General features: G+C 49.8%; 1 protein-coding gene across 2 annotated transcripts in view; it reads left to right on the top strand.

Moving 5' to 3' along the window:
• The first annotated feature begins 11,275 nt into the window (after positions 1-11,275).
• Positions 11,276-22,143, top strand: part of GPSM1 (G protein signaling modulator 1) — a 65,895-nt gene continuing 55,027 nt past the window's right edge. For both annotated transcript variants that reach the window (XM_058038414.1, XM_058038413.1), the window contains exon 1: positions 11,276-11,350. In XM_058038414.1, coding sequence (XP_057894397.1) covers positions 11,292-11,350 — 59 coding nt within the window. In that variant the 5' untranslated portion in view covers positions 11,276-11,291. The remainder of the gene's footprint in view (positions 11,351-22,143) is intronic.

The raw sequence follows: 22,143 nt of genomic DNA, 5'->3' as shown, positions 1-22,143 counted from the left end.
TTTTTACAGTGCCTGACTAAGCAATTTTCATGGTAAACCATCTTCACAGCAATTGTCAGTTAGCAAACAATCGAAGCCCAAATGTGGACTGGATGTGACATGAATTTTGGAGTGAGCACATGGAGGGAAGAGGCAGCTGATAAAAACACCAAGTGCACTGCTCTGAAGTTTGACAGTCCTGCACCCCCTGGAATCTGTGACAAAACACTCCCTGAAGTTAAAAAGGACAAGGATAAAGACACTTTATAAATTGGGATTTGATTTGAACCCTCAAGGAGCTTAGGGGACCCTAAGCTTTGAAGTCATTCTTAGCAGTACTTATCATCTCTCAAATCAGCTGCATTATGAGACTGAGACAAATGGGCTGCCCCATTAATGGTGCCATGTCACACTGCTGAGATAAGACACAAATTTCTTCCTCCACAGGTAATGTTGTGAGATATCAGTGCTCATGTAAAACACCCAGAGACAGGGGAGGAGTCTGATTTTTTGCTGGTACCACTGATAACATTTCCTCTTTTTGTATTTTCAGTCCTAGCAGACAAAATTCCCAATTCCCTCCCACGTTGCTGGGAAGCAGCAGATCCTTCTCCCATGGGCTGTGCCATCCCCTCAGTGGCTGAGCTGCACTGAGTGCTGAGAACAGCTTGGATGCAGGTGGGAGGCTGCCACGAGGCTGCCCAAGCTCAGGGAAGGATTTGCTGCAACACAGACACACTGCCTTGGCTTGGCTGGCAGCCAGAAACACAAGGGAATATCAAGCTCGTATTTTCCTACTGATGTCCTAAAATAACAGGAGTAATGTGTGTCAGGATAGAACTAGACCTTCAGAATATCTGGATTTTATGCTGCCTGCCAAGTGGTGTCTGGCAAAGGGCAAGTGTTCTCTTGATGTGCTAAAATACAGATCCATCATCCAGTTATTGGGGGAAAGTGTGTTAAGATAGCAAATAGCTATCCATGGCCCATTTGGGTTTTTTTCCTATCAATAGGAGACTGTGTGAATGGAATCTGAAGTGAGGAGGGGGGGCTGCCTGCACGGTGCAGTGGAATGTGAGAGAGCACAGCATTGCCATGGAAACCTGCTGTAGTAAACGGGGGCTCTCCAGCTGCAGGAGAGGATTTATAGTGCCAGGCCGGGAGTGGACAATTTAAATCACCAATCTACAGGTAAAATGGCACATTTCCTTCCACCTTGTGTCCCTGCACTGCCAAGTGAGAAAGGAAGGGGATGGGGGTGGTGAGAATTACAGTACAGAGTGATGAGGTGTCTTAAAGCCTGACCTAAAACACTCAGGAGATGCTGCAGAGATTCCTGTGGATCTTGGTGGGGGCAGGAGCAGCTCTGTGTTCCCTGTGCCCCAAACCAGAGCAGCAGGCACAATCCCTGTGTCCAACAGCCCCACAGGGATGAGAAGCAGAGTCCATTCCCTGCTTGTATAACCCCCAGATTGGAGACCCCACAGCTCAGGGATGCTCCCAATTTGTTCTTTTGGTTTGGAGCTGGGGAAGACTCCATCTGGTAAAGCTCCCAATCCAGCCTGTTACACCTAAAAGTGAGACAAAATGTGCTGTGAGCCTCAAGCCCTGCTCTCTAAGGGATCAGATAAATGGGAATGATTTACTGTGATCAGATGCCCCAATTTCTTGGCACTCAAGCACAGTGATCTATGCAGTGCTGTGAGACAGTAACAACATTATTTTTGCAGGGCTGCCTTCATTACCATGTACTGCCAGGTCCTGAGTCCATAATTCCCTGGACCAGGCACCACACACCTGTGTGCTCCCATTCCCAGCTAAGGGCAGTGGTTAAATCTGACTTATGTGGAACCACCATGGGGCCAGGGTGGGCTTTAGCTCCTCTAAGTTTAACCAGTTTGCCTTTTCATCCTATCCTGTAAACCTGTAAGTCTCCTGATTTACCATGGCTTAGTGAGGTTACTGCACACCTGGCTATATTTGTGTCACTAAATATAAGAAGGAAAATTCCTTTTGAGCTGGAAATTCAGACTCCTTGGTGGCAAAGTCTCAAAGCTCTGCGCACTCTGTGAGGGTGTTTTAATGTGCTCCACTGCTTTTACTTCACATGTTACTTTGTTCTGCTTCAACCTTTCAACAAGGCATCAAACAGCTCCCAAGAATGGCAAGATTTAGCCAGTTCCTTCAACAGGAATGATGTGTTCAAAATCCAAACAGTCCAATCAGAATCTGGGAACTGGGTCCTCCTGTAACCTCTGCTGCTGCCTGTTTTGAGCCCTGCCCACACAGCAGATGCTGCCAGCCAGAGTTCCCCTTCCCTGCTGCATTTATTCCTCTCTGGAGTGCTCTCCTTGGGCCTTCAGCCTTCACAATCCCTCCTTCCACCTTTCAGCTCTTTCCATCTCCTCAGCAATTTGCAGGCCACCAATCTCAGCCCTGGCATCAGAGCTGCTCTGCCCAGTCCCAGCTGGGACATGAGCACAGCTAGCAGAGGTTATGAGAGCAGAGGAGCTTTACAAACCCCCCTTGCTAAGAACAGCCCCTGGGGTTGCTGACCCTCTGCTCATAAATTCACCTGATTCCCATGGATTGTATTTGTTTCACCACTAAATGCCAATCCAAAGCAGTGTCAGTGGAGAAGCAGCAGGTTAAGCTAACACAACAGGCCCTCTCCTGCCTTGTTATGCTCTGTCAAGTCAGGTTGCCCTCAGATTTGCTGGGGTTTCATTCCTGCTGTCCCCTGGGATGCCAGGCAGCACAGTCATTGAACCCAAGATCATTTCTGACTGACTGGAATTTGTTTGTCTGGCCTAATTTTTATTTTTTTTTCCTCTCTGTCTCTTCAGATAATCATGCAAACCAACAAAAACATTACCTTAATATTGACAAAATGAATCTATATGGAGATAAGTGCAAAGGAAAACAGATACCAGTGCCTGCCCATCTCCAATGGAAAATAAGCCCTGCTTATGTTGAAGGCTCAATTCCCTGCTGATGCAAAGTGCTGCAGCAACCAGAGCTCTCCCAGTTTATGTAAGCAGGGAAGCTGACCCTGAGGAGTTTCTGTTTGCTTGCAGCAAAGGGTGGGTGTGGAGAAACAGCAGATCCTGGGCACCTGGAAATGATGGTTATTTAGGGACAAGGAGTGCAGCACTGTGCAAGAATCTGGTAAGAAAACGTGAGCTTGATGAATTTTTCTGCTAGGAAGACATTGAGTTTGTAGAGACCAAGACGAGGAGAGGGAAATGTCCTGTCCTGTCACAGCCTGGACTGGAAGGGTTCCCAAATGCTCCTTTTTGGTTCCTATGCCAACATCACTGAGTGAAAGTCACCAGCAGCAGCCAGGAGGGACAGACAGATGGACACTGCTCCGAGGGGCTGCTGTGTGGTATTTGCTGGGTCCCTGGATGAAATGATGAATCTGACTCCATGTTCTTAGAAGGATAATTTATTATTTTAAGATATCATATCATATCACAGAAAACTACTAAAGAATAGAAAAAGGATACAGACAGAAGGCTACAAAAAATAATAATGAAAACCTGTGACTCCTTCCAGAGTCCTGACACAGCTGATGGTGATTGGTCATTAAGTTAAAACAATTCACATGAAACCATCAATCAAACAAGCACCTGTTGGATAAACAATCTCCAAACCACATTCCAAAGCAGCAAAACACAGCAGAAGCAAAAAGATAATATTGTTTTCATTTTTCTCTGAGGCTTCTCAGCTTCCCAAGAGAAAAAATCCTGGCGAAGGAATTTTTCAGAAAATCTGACTGCGCTGCTTTTGCATTTCCAAGGAGAAGGGGATGGAGATGGACAGACAAATTCTGCTTTGCCAGCCCAAACCTCTCCCTCAGAAGCAGGGCTGTTCTTCCCTGCAAAGGGCACCAATGTTTGATCAGTGGGCACTTGGAGCAAACGCTGCCATCCATCCCCCGGGGCCGTGCGGGCTGTTAATCACCCGCGGGATCGATGCACCACAAACAGGCCAGGGAAAATCTCAAATATCCGTGGAGAACCTGATCAATGGGTAAAACGAGAGGAGTGTTTTCACAGCTAACAGGGCAGATTGTCTAATTAAAGATCTGGGTTAACACAAACACTGGGTGAACGCTGCAGCAGCCCCAGAATTTGTGTTTGAATGCAGCATTTTTGGGCATGGTTCTTCTAGACCCCACCTAATGCAGGCTGCACTCTGAACCTTGAACCTTGTTCTTAATTTGTTGTTTTAACTAAAGGAATAGCTGAAAAGTTAATTGTGCCACTGTTTAATTACGTACATTAAAAATCACCTCTTATTTCCAGGTTGAGTTTGCCTCACTATAAGTTCTGGGTGTGCCACTTTCTCCTGGACCAAAACACTTTTTATTCCCAGAAAATTTCTTGTTGATAAAGTTAACTCTCACCTAAGATTAAGTCAGACTTTAAATGTCACTTAAGCAAACAGAACCAATTCGCCTGCAAATTCTGCATCACTCCTGAAGGTGATATTCACAGTTTTTGCTGCAATGGTGCTTTGATAAAATGTTGGATTGATAAAAGTGTTGGATAACACTGTAGCAAGAGTAAATCCTTTTGGACACACTAGAAATTCCTTCATCAGATAATTACTTTTTGATGCATGTTACTAATTTTTCCATCCATTTAAAATAAGCTACATTGATTTTTTTTTCTTTTTTTGAATACTATTTTTAACAGAATGTCATGCAAGATCAAGTCAATTGCTTTGCAGAAGTCTAAATATATTATGTCAGCAGAATTATTTTTATTAACTAAAATGATATGAAAGATTGTTTCTTTGATTTTCTGGAGCAAGGGATTGCCATTCCTCAGCCTTTTCACTGCCTCCCATATTAGCATTGCACCAGTATTGGATTAATGAGGTACTTGGGTAATCCCACCTACTTTTATTGTAAGATATTTAATAAAATCCCAGAATCACAGATGGGTTTGGGTTGGAAGGGGCCTTAAAGCTCATCCAGAGACACCTTCCACTATCCCAGGGTGCTCCAAGCCCTGTCCAGCCTGGCCTTGGACACTTCCAGGAATGGGGCAGTCACAGCTGCTCTGGGCACCCTATGCCAGGACCTCCTCACTCTCACTTGGAAGGATTTTTTTGGGCCTTTGAAACTTTCCTTGTGTTCTATTATTTGCTCAAAAATCAGAATTAATGGTGCTTGCCAGTTACCAGTCCTAAAATGAGAATTATTACTTTTATAACTGATAAATATAAATGAGAATTATTACTTTTATAACTGATAAATATAAATGAGAATTATTACTTTTATAACTGATAAATACAAATGAGAATCATTACTTTTATGCTGCTTAATGTTGCTAAAATATTATCCTAATATTTGACTAGAATGCTAAGAACAGCCTTACCTTCAAATGCAGGAAATGTAGAAAAATGTGGATAAGCTGAGCAGAGCTGAGCTGTACATGGTGGTATTTTTGCAGTGCCTTTCACTGCTGATTAGAAACTCGGTGGGTTCAGACCTGAGCAAACCTGTGGTTTGATGCAGTTTTGGTGATAACCAGAATGTGCTTCCTGCCACCGTGGGCTGGTTTGGGGACTGGAGGGGCTCTGCTGCAGGGGCCTTGGTGACCTTGTGGTTGTGACAGAGTCACTTCAGCAGCAGCTTCTGCTCCGCCTGCCTCTGCTCCACTGAATTGTCGGGAGCCACACAGGAACCGGTCCCACCCCGAGTGTTTGGAAAGCACTTGCAGAAGCTTGACTAAATAATGCAATTACACTGCAAATATTGACAGTCTGTTTAAAAACAAATCCAAACATGCTTGTAATTAACGTCAGTACCAACAGTTACAACTTAAAAGGAAATAAAGCCCCCTTCAAAGGTGGAAATGTTTATTTCCCCCTCTGGGCTTTCAATTCTTAGCACAATATTGCTCTTCATTTCAGTCAGTGCCAACAGGAGGTTTTCCCAGACTTCCAGCAGAAGAAATTGGGGTTTTGTCTGTTGACTCTTGGAAATTGAAGTTGGTTAAACAAATCCACGGCCAACATTGTAAATAGAAACTGATCGTGACTGAGCTCTGGCATATTTGTCTGAGCAATAGAGCTTTGATAAGGTGCCTCCAAGAAGAGCTCCCTGGTACTGCCATCAAGGCTTGCAAGGTCAGAAAAATCCAGAATATTTCTGGTGAGCCCCACGAGAGCCTCCCACCACCCCGCTGGGTTCTTGGTTGAAGCTCTCTTGGAACAGACACCACCAGGCTGTTGAATTCTGCTGCAGGAACAGAAGAGCTGCTCCCAGGCAGTGAGAAGGGGTGGGGATTCACCAAGGGATGAGAAAGAAGCAGAAATGTTCCTCGAGCATGTCCAACTTGCTGCAGCCATCACTGGGTGCCAGAGTGAGCTGCCCCAGTGCCCCCTAGGAAACTGCACCAGAGAGGAGATGCCAGAGGGGCGCAGAGGCAAACTGCCCAACATCAGTTCCTGTGCTTGAACCTTGTTCAAAAGCCTTTCCAGGCACTCTGCAGAGTCTTTCTGCTCCGAGGCAAAGAGCAGGATTTCAGTGGTGGATCCAAGGGTTACATGGCATTAACACAAAGGCATCAGGACAGTCCCTTCTGGCCCTGCCTCAAACATCCCCATCTCCCCAGCAGGCCAGTGCCAGCCCACAGGGCTCCATGTCATCAAACTCTCCTCAAGGCTGGGAGCAAGGGCATTTTGAGGGTCTCTTGCTATTTATTTAATGAAGCATTTGCAGCCAGGCTTGAAGGCTGGAGGAAGCGGATGAGCTCTGTTGCTTTGTTTGTCTCCTCTGAGGCCCAGAGGAGCATTAATGAAAAGGAAATTCAGGGACATCAGAGACACAGGATGTATAAATATCCACAAAGCAAAGGCCAGATCCTCAGGTGCACCCAAACACGAGGGGATGGGACTGGTGAGAATCACTGAGGTCCTGATGTGTGTTTGCAATGCTGGACCAGCAGAGAGGGGTGGGGAAGGAAAGGTGAGAGCCCACAGGCTGTGTCCCTGCCCAGATTCTGGGAAGGGCTTGGATCCAGCTCACCCACCCCAAACTGGGCACCCGAGCTCTCCTGAGCCCCTCTGTGCTCAGCACTTGGGGCTGGTTCAGGAGTGCCTGCACACAGCTAAATTATTCAGAGTAGCTCGTTACTCAGAGCTTTTCCTGAATGTCTGTGCTCCAAGAGGTTTTTAAAAGAGACAATCACAGTCAGCAAAACAACTCTTCACTCTCAGATGATCCTCTTTATTTCAGGTATGAATAATATTCCTGGCTGTGAGTCTCTATTACAGGTTATCTGCAGATTGTAATAACCTTTTGTGCTTCTACTTTGGAGATAAAATAATGGTTCCTCACTGAGTCCTTCCCTCTGATCAGAGGAGTTTTGTTGCCTTAGGATCAGACTCAGTGCAAGGAAGGATTGTAAAAGCCCTTGAAAACTGTAATTTCTTTCCAGCTCCTGAAAAAGCAGCTGTGTGGCACAGCAGTTTTATTTAGACCTGTTCAATCTTTCAGCAGCATGGAGGCTTCTGGTCCCCAAGCACAGACATTGAACCTTGTTCTTAATTTGTTGTTTTAACTAAAGGAGTAGCTAAGCACTCCTGCTGAAACCCATCCCTCCGGCTCCCTCCCCACTCTGGGCTGTTCTGGGGAGGATGTTGTTGCAACTCCTGTAATTATGCTTTATGAAAAGCCCAAAGCCAAGGCAAATGTTGCTGTGTGGCCCCGATTTGCACACCAGCCCTCAGACCCTCCAGGGGCATTTTTATTATTCCTTTTTTCTTTCACAAAGCCAACTCCTCTCTCACCCGTCTTCACGCTGCTGTCAGGCTGATTCAGGCTCCTGTGCTCACAGCTCAGTGACACATTAGAGATCTCCAGCCACTGCTCTTTCCCCAGGAGGGATGGCGAGAAGTTATTTTGTTATCTCCACTTTACAAACTGGCATGAGGCAGCACCAACAGTGATGTTCCACAGGAAAGCAGCCCTGGCCAAGGCTGCACATCATCCCCTCCCCTCCAGCTGTGTGTGCTGGGGAAGAGCTGGATCCAGCTGAAAAATACCCACTGTGAGCTCTCATCTCCTGCACACAAAGGGAGCTGCATCCACTGGGATAGATTGTTTTTAAAAAAGGTGCAATCTTCCTCCGAGATAAGTTTATCCCCATGTAAATTCACAGTTGTGAAACTGATATAAGCCAAGACAAAGTTTCATCAGTTTTGCTGTGTGGTTCTTTTGTAGGCTGGTTCAAACCCAGAACTTCTTGCAGGCTGTGTTTAGAGGGATTTAGAAAATTGAATGCAGGACAATAGCAAGGTGCTTTTGGAACCTGCCAGCTTGGAAAAAAAAAGACAGTGCAAAGTCTGGTGATTAATTACAGCTGTTGCCAGAAAGAGAAGACAATTACAGTGCCAGCTCTGTAGTGATTTCAGCTGGGGTCTGTCAGCCTTGGAGCCTGAATTGCAGAGCTCTTTTTGCACACAAACCCCAGCAGAGGCCCCCAGCAATCCATTCCATGAGCTGCAGGAGAGCTGCCATGCTAATTAAGATAAATTTTTGTGTTTTGGAGGGAGTGCCTGGCTCTGGTGTGTCTGGATGATGAAGACATGGAGGCAGTGGAGGGATGTTCCTGTGTCCTGGCAATCCTTAACTGATGGGCAAAATTTACGGCTGTCTTCTGTCTCTCTGTCTTCCCTTGAGCTTTCTGTGCCTTCCTGCTCTCAAGGCTGTCTCTTCCAAGTGGAAGGAAATATGGCAATACTTGGAGCTCTTTCATCTTGTGTTGTGATAGCTTTGGGTATCAGTTTATAAAAGAAATGTTTAAAATTGCCCAAGAAGCCTTAAGGATCCTGCAATCCTATTGCTTAGAGCTGGGATTCTGCCTGTTGGTAAGTGAAGGCGTAGAGACACTCAGGAACTGGGAGGAACAAGATTTGGAGCTTTGAGATTGAAGAAACTAAAGACGTTGGAGGTGCAGGGGTGTGTAAGGTCAAAGGAAAGTGAATTGCCTTTGCTGGACTCTGGCCCAGCTGTGTTGTACCCTGCCCTGTTCTTCAGGATCCACTCCTCCTTTTTTTCCGTTCTGCATCAGCCCTTTTAACAGCTAAAGATTCCAGCTCCATTCTTGATCTTATCTGCACCGAACAAATCAATTCTCATGCCTTTCTCTGGTAGGTCACACTTGTCACATTCATCTGGAGCCTCTCTGATTGCTCTGGGTCCTTCCCAGCACATGTGCACACAGCTCACCAGAGGAATTAGTGGCATTTCTGAATTTCTGGGGTTTCTTTCTCTCTGTACTCTGATCATTTTCCTGTTCCATTGCAGCTGAGCAATGGATCTGAGCTGTGGCTGAGGTCCAAGTGCTTGCAGGGAGCTTCTTGGCATGAACATGTAGGGTTAACCAAACCCAACCCACAGCAAAGTAATTGAATTATTTCATCTAATGAATTCAAATCTATTGTGACCTATTTGCCACTTGTAGGAGAAGAAAGAGAAGCTGAGTTTGTCAGATGATAAATGATCCATTGCAAATTCATGAGTTTGAAGGCCAGAGGGGACCATTCCACTCATCTCAGCCTGACCTCCTGCACACCCCAGGCCTGGAATGTGCCCCAGCCATTCCTGTGTCATTACTGTGGGGGTGACCCTGCTTGCCCAGAGCTCTGTGGAACACCAGAGAACTGGCTGGAGCCCAGAATGGAAGCTGGCCTCCTCCCTCCTTTCCCCTGCTCTCCTTTCCAGCATTGTTTCTCCAAAGGGCAATTCCTCTGTCTTCCCACACTCGCTGAATGCCAGCCCAGCTTGGCATCCTCAGTGCCCGGGGCTGAGCAAGGGCAGCAGCAGCACCACAGGCTGGGTTTCATCCTTTGCACTCATGTCCTTGCCTGGAAGAGGGAGAGGCAAGGGCAAACACCCCTTCTGAAATGCCAAAATCTCCTAGGCTGAGCAGTCCCTTGTTTCCATGGCTTGTGAAAAGCTGCTTTGCACCAGGATGTTTGCTGCTGTCAGTGAAACCACAAACCTGGGTAGAAACTGGCTGGTGTGAGGCACATTGTCCCAGCCTGCTCCTTCCAGTGGGGGTTCTGGGGCTGGTTACTCAGGGGGTTCCTTTTTTGGCATAATGAGGCACCCAGAACAGCATCTCCATGGGTGAGGGGACAGCTCTCAGCACAATGCTTTCAGCTTTCTCTTCAGAATTGAGACTATTCCTAAGCTGAGACACAGACACAGGTTTGTTTTATGGGGTTTCAAATTTAAATGCCCAATCAATTAGCTCTTGGGAAAGAGGCTTTTGTGGTTTGCTAGTGGGGCGTTATTGATGATGTTCTTTCCTGAGCAGGATCTGGGTTTACTCCTGAGAGGGGTTTCGAGCAGGTCCCCAGGGTGAAAGAAGCAGTAAACAGACATGGCTCTGGATTCCCACCACAGAGAGTTCAGTGTGTGCAGAGCAAGCTGCTGGAATCCAGGGAAAGTCACAGTTTATAGCTGTCTTTATTTAGGGGTGGGTCTGTGAGGACAATGATGTTTAATTTGCTGTTGCTGGGTAAGTGGCTCTGACTTTCAGCCAGGTTTCTGCTGAATCACCAACTCCCTAACTTTTTCCAGGAGCATCTCAAGCCTTGGAGAGCACAATGAGCTGGATGCAGTGTTTGAAGATGACCTGCATCCTTCTCCAGGTGTCTGGGTGAAATAAATACTTAAATCCCCAAGTTCCAACAGGACATAGTTAACTGAAAGAAACTGCTGTGGGCTGGAGGGGAAATCCCTTTTCCTGGGGGATTCCTCACTCCCAAAGAGAGCAGCCAGACTTTGTTGTGTGGCTGTAGCACAGCCCGGCCAGGTCCTGCCTGGTCCCAGCTGCTCATCCTGCCTGCCTGCCTCCAGGTGCAGACACTTTCGAAGACAAAAGGGCGGTGGCCGAGCCAAACCCGAGACTCATTAGGGCTTTGCAGAGCTCCAGCTGGGCAGGAACCAGCGATGCTGCTCCCGGTGCTAACGCGCAGGTGAGGTGCCCGGGGCCGCTCCCAGGTGAATGCTGAGGCACTGCCGGGGGTGTCCCCATCGGGGTGTCCCCAGGGGGCGTCCCGGGGGCACAGGGGGGCTCAGCCAGCCCGGGGGATGCCGTGCCCGGGGCTGCGCTCCCCGTCCCGCGGCGGGACCCGGCGTGCCGGGCGGCGGCAGAGGGAGGGAGGCAGGCCGGGTGACATCAGCCGGAGGAGGGGCCTGCCCGCGAGTTTCTTTGCTCGGTGCATCACTTCCCGGCGCTGCCATACTCCGCTGCCCGCTCCCCGCCGCGGGGCCGGCGCCCATGGCGAGCCCGCCCGGCGGGGACAGCCCCGGCTCCGCCGCACGGCGCTTCCACTGCAGGTGAGCGGGGCCGGGACAGCCTGAGCGGGGACAGCCCGCTCCCCTTGGGGACACACAGCTCCGTGGGGACAGCCCGGCCCCGAGCCGCGAGCCCGCCCAGCCCCGGGGACAGCCCGCTCCTTGGGGACAGCATGGCACCGCAGCCGTGCCCACCCCGAGCCCTGAGGACAGCCCGCTCCTTGGGGACAGCCTGGCACCGCAGCCGTGCCCACCCCGAGCCCCGGGGACAGCCCGCTCCTTGGGGACACACAGCTCCTCGGGGACAGCCCAGCCCCGGAGCGCGGCGGAGGGACGGGAGGAAGAGGAGGAGGAGGAGGGAGCAGCGGAGCCCGGAGCTGTTGCACGGGCGGGGATGGAGCCGGGAAGGACGCGGCGCTCCCTCCCTCCCTCCCTCGCTCGGTGGGGCAGCCCCGGGGGATCGTGGCACTGCCCTGCCAAGGGGGAGAGCGGCTCCTCGGCTGGGCAGGGAGATGCTCGGAGCTCCCCGGTGCTGGGCATTGGCATGGGAGGCTCCCGATGGCACTGCAGAGACTTGGAGTCTCAGCTTTAGAACTGGGCGCTACAGAAATTTACACAGGGCTGGGGAAGGAAAATAGCTCCAGGCTGTTTGGCGTTCGTGGCAAGGCTTATTCTCTTCATTGAGATCAAAACTGGAAAACCCTAAACCCAAAGAAGACTAGATGAGTGACTTTGAGGCCTTACAGCGTTGTTCACGCTGTTCACCATGGTATTTTATTTCTCCTCTAGCAGTCTGAAGTGGAGGTGATGCAGTGCCTGGACTAGAGGGCTAAAAAAGCCCAAAAATGCTTCTAGTGTATGGGATACAGCAGCTTTTCACCAATTCTCTTTGCAGGCTCTGCAGTAATTAGCACAGCAGCTAGTGGGTTGTGTGCTTTAATGAGTGTTGGTTCATTAAGGTGGGCAGCAGGTGTTTCTTGGTTATGTTGTGTTGTAGAGCAACTCCAGGGAAAAGGAGGCAGCAGAGTTAATATCATTGCTGTGCCTGCTCTGGGCGAGCTAGAGCTGGGGAGAAACCTGCTGGATTTTAACCAGACTTGGGCTGCTTCTTTCTTTCTTTCTATTTGTTTTTCATGGAAACTTTTTGGGGAGTGGATTTTGGTCACTTTTGCAAAGGGAATTTTAGTGGGAGACTGCTTATCACAAATGTGTGCCAGCACACAGGCTCTGCTCCCAGCTGCTGGGGAAGAGAAATGGGAAGCGTTTTCCTGTGGCTTATCTGGGTGGCTCTGGCAGGGCATGTGGTTTTACAAGTCTCTGCTGTGCCTTTTAGGCCTTGAAAGCAAGCACTGGCGGAGCCTCTGTTCCTACTGCTCTGCAAAATAAGTGGTAACTTAGTTTCTTCCTTAATTTCACTTTTCTTGCGGGGCAGAAACTTGAGGGTGAATTCAGTGGCTCTGTCTGGTGTGATGGGTGGAACCTCAGGTGACTGGGACTAAAAATCCAGTAATTTGTACTATAATCTTAATTATAGTATGTGGGGTTTTCTTTTTTCTGGGAGCATTGAGGTGTAAGAACTGCAGAAGGTACCTATGCAGGCCGGAGAGCTGGGGAAGGCATTTTCCTTCTAGGAAACAGGGTGACGTGGGGTGAAACATGCCAAAAATGAAAGTGTTTATTCATTTTATGACATCCTTTAGTGGTTCCCTAAATTCAACCCCTCCTAAACAAAGCCATGTTCTCTGTTGTGCCGACAGCAAATAATCCAAGTGCTGACTGGGCCAGACATCTCTCTTTCCAGAGACTGCAGTCAAAACTTTTGCTACAGCAGTCACACACCACAACCCGGAGTGTTTCTGCCCCTCTGTCTGCATTTGCTCGCCTTTCTGATGCCATTTGTTACACAGAGCTGTGGAGTTTCAGGCAGGACTTGTTGGAAGTCCAGGGCTATGGAGGTTGTGACTCTGCAGGGCTTGGTGGATCTGTGGGGTCACTGCTGGGGCTTGTTGGCATTGTCCAGTTCTGTGATTGTGCTCCTCAAATTTGAGCTGCCCAAGTTCTGCGTGAGCCTGAGTTGGTGCTTTACCTACCATGGGGTTTTGGGCTGGGATTAATTGAAGTGCAGTAATTCAGCTGTGTGTAACCTCTGAGGAGTGGTTGGGCAGAATAGGGTTTGTAGGAGCTGTGAATACCTGCTGGCAGCAGGTGTACTGCTCTTCTCCTTCAACCTGCCCTCTGTGCTGGCTGGCTGATTTGGAAGGTGTAGGAAGCACCAAATCCATCCAATGGTTCCTCTGGACTGTGGACAGTGGCAAGCCCATGCTGGGGACGTGTCCACCATTGCCCAGAGAGCTCCCCTGGATTTTTAAAAGGCCACTCTGGAGATTTCTGGGTGTGGGAAGGAGATATGGACATGTCCTGGGGAAACCCTCCCTGTCCTGCACTGACATCATGGAGATGTTATTGATCCCACACAGAAGGAACATTGATAGAGCTGCAGTCAGTCCAGAAATGCATTAATCTGCCCTGAGAACTCAGATACAAGCACACTTCCCCCTTCCCTTGCTCTCTGCTCTCCTGCAGTCTCTGTTTTCCAAAGCACTCCTGGCTTTTGTGATGTTTACAAACTTTCCTTGATTGTGTCACAAACAGTCCCCATCTCACTCATTAGTGTCACCAGGGTGAGGACCTGACCTGAATGTGCATCGGGCAATTAGAGAGTGCTCTGAGCGCCACAGAGCTCGGGGAGAGGAGGCTCCTTCCTCCTCTTCTGATGGCAAAAATGGGAGGCAGAAATTGGTGGCCTTCTGACATGGGAGGCAGGGAGAAGAGGGCACAACTCAGCCTGGTGGTTGAGGCAGAGAAAGCTGAGGTTTGCAAAGCAAACTGGGGAGAAAATCCACTTCTGGGGTGGATTTGTTCTTTGTTTTGTGTGTAAGGGATAACAATGCCATGAAATACTTGGTATTTTCCCCAGTTCCTGTAAAATAAACTCACACAGTGTTTGAATCTGGACTTTATACAAGGCTAACAGCTATTTTCTTTCCAAGGGGTGGTATTTAATTGTGTCTACCTGAGGTGAAAATTAGCACCAGCAGCAGTGCTGGGTTTGGCAAAGTGCAATCAGCTCCCTCTGTGGGATTGGGGAAGGGCTCAGGTGCACTACCAGAAAACTGGGAATGGCCATTTGGTCTCTGTTTACTCTGTAGATTAAACTTGAAATTGCTTATTACATTTCTGAGGTTCGGAAAGATTCTGATTTTTCTTCTGTTGGCAGTCCCCACCAGGCAGAAGGATGTGTAAAACAGGACAAACATCTCTAAAATAGCTGTGCTGCATAATAGCTGGCCTGGGCAAAAATTACATGATAGCTTAGCAGGCAGTGTTGGCTTTGTTGACATCTGTCTTGGGATGTTCTGAACTTCTCAGTTGTACTTTCAGCCCTGGTGAGTCTGTGGGCATCCCAGAGTGGAGCAGGCAGGACATGGAGTATGCACTCAGCAGGGTGAGGGATCCTGCAGGGCACGCCTGGGACTTGGTGTTTGCAGGTTTCCCCAGAGTTTTGGGTGTTCTTTTTGGATTTTCTGTGTTTCAGCTGGTGGGATGTGGGGCAGGGCTGTGCTTTGTGCCTGGCACAGAGTGATTGATCCTGCTTTGCCTCTGCCCTGTAGGTGCTGCTGCCACACAAACACTTCTTGTCCTCAGGGTGTTGGTTGGACACATTAAATGGAGCTGAGCTGATGCTGTGCCCTCTCCTGTGCTGCCTTGCCTTTCACTGATCCAGGGGCTGCTTGTTGTGCCTCTCCTGGGTGGCAGCAGTCCCTCTGGATGCTCTGTCCCCAAATCCTGTGCCCTGTTTGTGCCAGGCAGACCAGAAAGAGAATGCTGTGCCTTGGCCACGTGTTTGTGCTTATTCCAAGTTTGCCTCTGAGTCAGCTGAAGTCAGATCAGTTTGTGACTGGGCTGTGGCCTGAGGACACCCCTCACAGCCAGTTTTCTGTGAGATAAATGTTAATAATCACACCAGAGCTGGCTCTGAAGCAGCTGTGACCCTTCCCACCTGGAGTGTTGGCTGTGGGGCAGGAGAGAGCTGTGCTGCCCAGAGCTCCATGCCTTTGCTGCCTGTTGCATTGGTCACTGGCTGCTTCTCTCCTGGGAAGGAGCTCATGGCCAGCAGAGAGGAGGGACACGGCAAAGAGTTCCTGTAAGCAGGAGGTTGGTGTTTGGATTGTGGTGACTGATGCAGCTGTTTTGTTCGTTCCATGAGAGCTGGGTCCTGTTCTGGCTCCAGGTCCTGTCAGAGCTCTGATTCCACAGCATGAGCTGCTTATGGCACAGGAAAATCCTGTGTGTGATTAATTCCTGTTTTCCTGGAGGATGTGGCCAATTAGGGATCTGCTGCCCCTTATTTTCAAAGTTAGGGGAAGCAGTGCCTGTTACACCAAGGGATGAAAATGTGTTATGAAAGCTGAGAAATTGATTTGTTATAGAAGAGTGATTTTTAAAATCCTTTTTGGCTCTTCCTCTTGATCCAAATGCAGCTGGACCATGGTGATTGAGGACAGGAGCAGGCTGCACAGCTCCCTTGGCATTCCCCTCCTCCAGCTCAGGGATGAGTGTCCCAGACACTGAGTTTTTCCTGATCTATTACATAAATCACAGAGGAAAGCCTTGCTTTGGTGGTGCCTTGAGGATGAGCAAAGCCATAGCCAGAAGCAGGAAGGCTTAAAATTGGAAATGCTGTTAAAAGTCTGGGGAATGAACTTCTCACTGATCCAGGCCTCAGGCTTGGAGGGAGCCTCTGTGGGAGGCAGATAGGAGGGGATGTTTTAGGGGCTGGCAGTGATAGAACGGCTTGGTTTGTTAAAGGAAGTTCATTGGGGTGGAAGGGGTTCACACCTGTGGAGTGTTGAAGCAGGAGGGCTCAGTGTGCCCTGAGGGTGACATTCCCACCTTTGCTTCTCTGTGCTTGGAGCTGGGGTGGGACAGGGTCCCTGCAGGGCCACCCTGCTGCCACCTGCCCTGAGCCTGCCCTGTGTCCTGATGCAGGCGCCTCAGATGTGGCTCCCTTCACCTGTGCTGCTTTAGCACATCCCAGGACACAGCTGTGTCACTGCTCTCTGCTCTGAGCTCCCCACAAAGCAGATGCTGCTGTGTCAGCCCCATCTCCCCAGCTCTCATGCTCCTGTTTTCCCCTCTGTCTCTCCTGCCTCCTCTCCAGCAGATCAGACTTTGGTGCTGGAGAGCACAAGCTGGATTTCTGTTGTGGTATGTGGATTTCTTGCTGTCTCATGATTTTGAACTCGAGGTGGTGTCCAGACTTGCTTGAAGAACAGGTTTGAACTCTGTCAGGTCTTACACACTGCAAGAAGCCGCAAGCAGCAAGCTTCTGAAAGTGGAGAGAGGGATTTTACTTAACTCCTGATGCTCTTCTGCTTGAAGAGCAATTTTATCTCCAGGTTGCTCTCAGGTGTATCTGGTGCTGTGTCCCATTCTCCCATCCTAGTCCTGCTCTCTGTGCCCCTTTGATCAGCCAGCCCAGCTTCCAGAATTCCAATTCCCTCTTATAAAAGTCTTTGCCAACCAAAGCCATGAAACCCAAATTCCTGCTGGTCTGGGCACACAGGCTGAGTATCCCAACCACAAAGTGAATTCTGGGCCTGGGCTATTTATATTGTCAGTGGGAAAGCTTTTCATTGACTGGGCTGCTCCCTCCCTAAAGATACTTTTAATTAAATGTTATTTGACAGATCTGACTTTCTAATTGGCTTAGATTTAACTGGTATAAATGGAATTTTTTTTCCCACTGAAAGCTGAAGAAAGCAGGAAGCATTTTGTTGGAAGGCTCTTTGCATTCAGAGTCACGTCCATCTGTTGTTTAATGTAATAAGCTAATAGAATGGAAAAAAAAAATCCAAAAATCCCCCCACAACCAGAAAGTCAACATCCCTGCCAGTGCCTGGTGAGGAGAGGGTGAAAGGGACCCGGCTGCCTCAGCTTTGGAGCTCTCTAAACAATGCCCAGCAATGTTATGCAACTGCCTAGGGAAGGAAGTGAAAAATTATCATTACAGCGCAGTTTCAAGGGCAATATTAAATGAGCAGTTTGCAGCACAGCTCTGTACTTAAGTCACTTAACTCACTTCTCCTGAGATAAAATTAACAGGGCTGGTTGAGGACAATAGCTATGACCTCTGTTCTCTTAGGAGAAGAGCAGAGACAGGATCTGTTTAGAACTGAATCTGTTTAGAACTGAGGCATGGGGCTGAGAGCCTTCAGAGTGGGCAGCCAAGCCCAAACCAATGTCATGGCCTGACCCTGGAGGGGCCTGAGGGATCCCTGTCCCACTGGAGCCTGGAAAAGGGGGGACAAGCATCTGCTGAAGCACCTCACTGATAGCTGCTCTTATTTCAGTGGAAGGGATAAGAACACCTTCTGCAAGGCCCTGGACACTGGAGCAGCAGCAAACCCCTGAATTGATGATTTGGCAAGCAGTGCTGCTGTCTGTTCAGTACCTTCAGGGCAGGAGTAAATAGCTTAAAAATCTATTCCCAGTTTGCTTCCAGCGAGAGGGTTTTGCCTGAGGATGGCAGGCACTGGAACCACAGGTGTTTCCTTTCTGACTCTGAGATTAAACAGGATCCATCCAAAGAAGCTTCACCTTCTGCTCTGAACCACAGCTCTGTGCAGCTGCTTCCCCTGGAGGGATTTTTGGAAGAGGAATATTGGATTGTCTTGGCTCCCCTCAAGCTTTTCTGTTACCCTTTGCTCTTCCACCCTCTGGAGCAGCCAGAGGGGCTCCTCACTGGGAGTTGGGGGCTAATGCAAGAGAAAGGCCAAGAAAAAGGACTTAAATGGGGAAAACACTAATAACACAGCTCTCTGTAAGAGCTGTTTCACGCTCCACCTGGGAGCAGATGTTTTGTCTTGGAAGCTGCTTTTAAAAATGCATGGGCAGGGCTGGGAGCTGTCAGCTCTGTCTGCAGCGGGCTCTGAGCTGCACAGGGTGGCTGCTGGGGGCTGCTCTGAGCACCCAGGGGCTCACAGGGCTCCCCTCCTGCCCTGGGCACCCTGCTCTGCTCCCCTCACACCTCCTGCCTGCCAGGGAGCAGGGGCTGGCTCCTGAGAAAGGGAGCCCTTTCCTGGTGCTGTGGCTGCAGGTCCAGCTGCTGATCTGTGATGGGATTTGGGGCAGATTTCCTGATCTGCAGCCTCTCCCTGGGAGGATTGGCTTCTCTTATAGGATTGCAGCAGAGCAGATCAGCTTTGCCATAGGGCAGCACAAATAATCAATAGTTGAGCTGAGTTCCTCAGGGGTGGCCCCACCTCACTGCTGGGACAGGGGTGCCTGTGTGTGGTGGAGTTTCTACATTCCTTGATGAGCAGAACTGCACAAATGTGCATTTCCAGGTAGAACAGAGGGGTTTGCTGCCTTCCCAGCTCAGTTTCCAGGACTTTGCTGACACTCCTGTGGTTTTGCAGAGCCCTGGGCTGTGTTTGCTCTGGGGGTGTCACAGCAGGTGCCACTGAGTGTTCACCTGTACCTGCTGGTACCTCCTTGGGCACTTTGGTGTGAATTGCTGCAATTTCCTGTGCTCTGGAGCAGCTTCAGCCCAAATTAGTTGTGGGGGAAGTTTTTTCTGTGATGCACGCTGCAGAGTTGAGGTGGCTCTTTGTGCACTCCATCTGTGGAGTATCCGTTCATGCCTGAGGAGGGCTGGGAAGATGAATGCTCATCTCTCTGGGGCTATTTGTTAATTACTGTTATTCATGGTTTGTGTGATGGTGCTGAGTGGACCCTGGCAGGGTTGCATCCGTTCCAGGGCTCCAGAGTGCATGGTAAATGCCAGTGTTGTACTGCAGCTTTTCTGGGAAATAATTGTTCCTGTTCTCAAGGGTGGGAGATTGTATAGCCATCAGGGTGAAAGGGAACAGAGGTGGTAAAACTGGGATCTGAATGTCCCGACTCCCACTCCTTTCCTTCAGCACTTCCTTGCCCACGTCAGAGTGAGGGTAATTGTGCTAATTGTGAGTTGGAGACCTTGGCTTTGTCCTTCACTGAGCCCTGCTGGGCACTGCAGCGCTGGTGTCACACGGAATCACAGTGGCTCTGCTGCTCTAGCAGGAGCAGAAAGTTGTTTAGGAGGAAGTTACCAGCTGGTGAATTCAATGCCTGTTTACAAGGTGTCCCTAGCAAAGGGAGCCCTGCAGACCACAGGAGAAGGAGCAGCCTGGGTGGCCCTGGGCTCTCTGGTCACTGAGAAGAGCCCAGAGCCGGGGCTGGAAGAAGGCACAGCAGCCCTGAGTGCTCAGGCACCTCCACGAGTTCTCTGTCTCAGGCTTTGAGAAGACAGCAGTTAATTTAAAAAGGAGAGAGGGACACAGAGCAATGTTCCCTGTCAGAAAATCCTGCAAGTTCAGTTGTGGGAGAGATTGGAGCTGCCCTGCCTTGGGGGTGGCTGTCTTTTGGGGTATGGTGAGAGATGGAGGGGGAAAGCACACATCTGCAGTTCCAGTTGTGCAGGAGGGATTTGGGATGGGCAGGAGCTGCAGGCTTTTGAGGAGGGTCCTGTCCTTGCTGTCCTTGTGCACTCACCATATCCCAGCTGGTGCTGCAGCAGCTACAGCCCCTTTTTTTAGCAGCTGTCTGCAGAGATTTGTATGGAGGAAATGCTCTGGGGATTGGATCTTGCTGCAAAAACACAGAGGCCATCAGATTGAGCTTGTTTATCAGCCAAGCCTGCTGCAGCATGAAGGCAGGAATACAAACCACCAGCAACCAGCACATGGAAATACTGAGCTCCTAAGGCACTGGTGCTTCTCTTTTTCCCCTGACAAACAAGCCCTTGTGATTTCCAGCTTGGGGAGCCCATGGGCCGACATCTCATAGTGCTTGAGTGGAGACTTACACCCATAAAAGCAGCTGAATGTCCTGGAACTGTGATCCTCCACGTGCACCTCCAGGCATTTCCTGGCCTCCGAGTCCAGCTGAGTCTCTGAGCTCCTGCATGGGTCTAAATAATAAAACATATGAGTTCACTGCCATGTGCCCAGAATTTTAAGGCTGCAGCCCTTGGCCAGCTCTGGTATGAATTGCTTCCATCAGGGCAGTAATCCAGGAAACCCCGAGCACGAACTGCTTGGCTGATGGAAGTCTGTGGTTTGGTGCCTTCCTGGGTAAAGCAGGGGAGAAAGGAAAGCTGCTGTTTTCTGTCTGTTCATCCCTCTGGTGTGTGTGCCCGGCTGGGAGGGCAGGCAGGGGCAGCTCCAGCAGGGTCCCACAGGCTCTGAGGAGATGCTGGTCCACAGGGAGCTCCTGCAGCGTGCTCAGGTGTCTGGGGAGTTAATAATGAAATGACTGAAAATACCCACGTTTTCCTCTGCCGTTCTGAAGAAAAGAAAAACTCACTCTGCTAGGTGTTCTCTTCAATCAAACCATCCTTTGGCAGCAGTGGCTTTGGCAGAAGGCTGTCACCAGCTGTGCCAGTGAGTGACCGCTCTGCAGAGGGGACCAGCAGCACATCTGGCACGTAAGGATGAGGAGTGAGCAGAGACAAATGTTGTGTTGTGTTCCCTGTGTGAGCAAAGTGATTCTCCCGTGGTGGTGGCAATCCCTTCCTGAATGGCCCTGGGTGACTCAGGAGTTCCCCTCAGGTTTTCTGGGGGCTCTGTGGAGCTCCAAGCCCTGAGGGCAGAGCTGAGGTGCCCAGGGCAGCTGTGTGAGCAGCAGCTCGGGAGGGGAAGGCAAGGGAAGCAGGAGATGCTGTGCAGCCCTGGCTGCAGACAGAACTGAGTCATTTGTCGAGGCTGACACTCTCAGAGCTGCTTGCCTGAGGCTGGCATGGCTCAGGCAGGAGAGTGAGGATGCAGCCATCCAGATACGCACAGAGGAGAGAAAAGTAACAGCTCCCAACATGTGACTGCAATGGAAGTGGAAAAAAAACCCATCCCCAATCAAAGCCATGTGTGTTGGTGGATGGAGCTGCTCCTGGAGGCTTGGTGGAGGCTGTTTGTGCAGCACAAATGCAGCAGCCCTGGGATGCCCTGGATCAGAACAGGCGGAATCCTCCAGCACATGAAATCCCTGTGGAAGCAGAGCAGCTCCCCCAGCCCACCACCCTCAGGGGTTAAGGTAAGAGCTGTCTTGTCAGCTGTCTCCTCCTCCCTGTCCCTGCTCCTGAGGCACATTTTCCATGCAGCCTGGTGCTGTGCCATGTGTTTTTTTCACTGCTGGATGATGATGATGTCTCTGTGCTGGAGCAGAGATTTTCTGCAGACATGCATAATTCAGTTGTCAGGATAAATGGGCTCCCTGGATTTGGGCATGTGTGTGAGGCTGATGCTGGATCCTCCCTTCTCTCACCAGTGTGAGGCAGGAGGGGAGCAGGGAATTCTCCCAGAGCTCCAGAGCAGCAGCCTGTGGTCTGTAAACTCAGTGCAGTACCTGTGAGATTGCAAGAAGGATCTAAATTAAACCCAAAATAGGCCTGTGGAGAGAGGAGCATTCTGACTGAATTTGGGAAGCCTTTACAAGAAACATGATGGTACAAACCTCTCCTGTGGAAGAACAGGACCAGAGCCCACTTCACACATAAAGGATGTGATCTACATGGCAAGCTCTTCTCAAAATATGTGTTTGCTGCTGTTTACACCTGCGATTGAACTGTGGCACAGTGTCAGAGCCAGGCTGATGTGGTGTGTGGGGAGCAGCAGGAGCTGCCTCCCTGTGCTTGATCTGCAGGGTAGATGTTTTCCATGCTGGGGCAGAAGGGCTGAAAATCTGGGGGGATGTGGTGGAGAACTCGGTGCCAGGGTGCTGTGGGAGCAGCTGGCAGG

This window comes from Melospiza georgiana, chromosome 20 (genome assembly GCF_028018845.1).
Source record: "Melospiza georgiana isolate bMelGeo1 chromosome 20, bMelGeo1.pri, whole genome shotgun sequence".
NCBI classification, from domain to species: domain Eukaryota; kingdom Metazoa; phylum Chordata; class Aves; order Passeriformes; family Passerellidae; genus Melospiza; species Melospiza georgiana.
The sequence above is the reverse complement of the archived record's forward strand: the minus strand, read 5'-3'. Positions and strand labels throughout refer to the sequence as shown.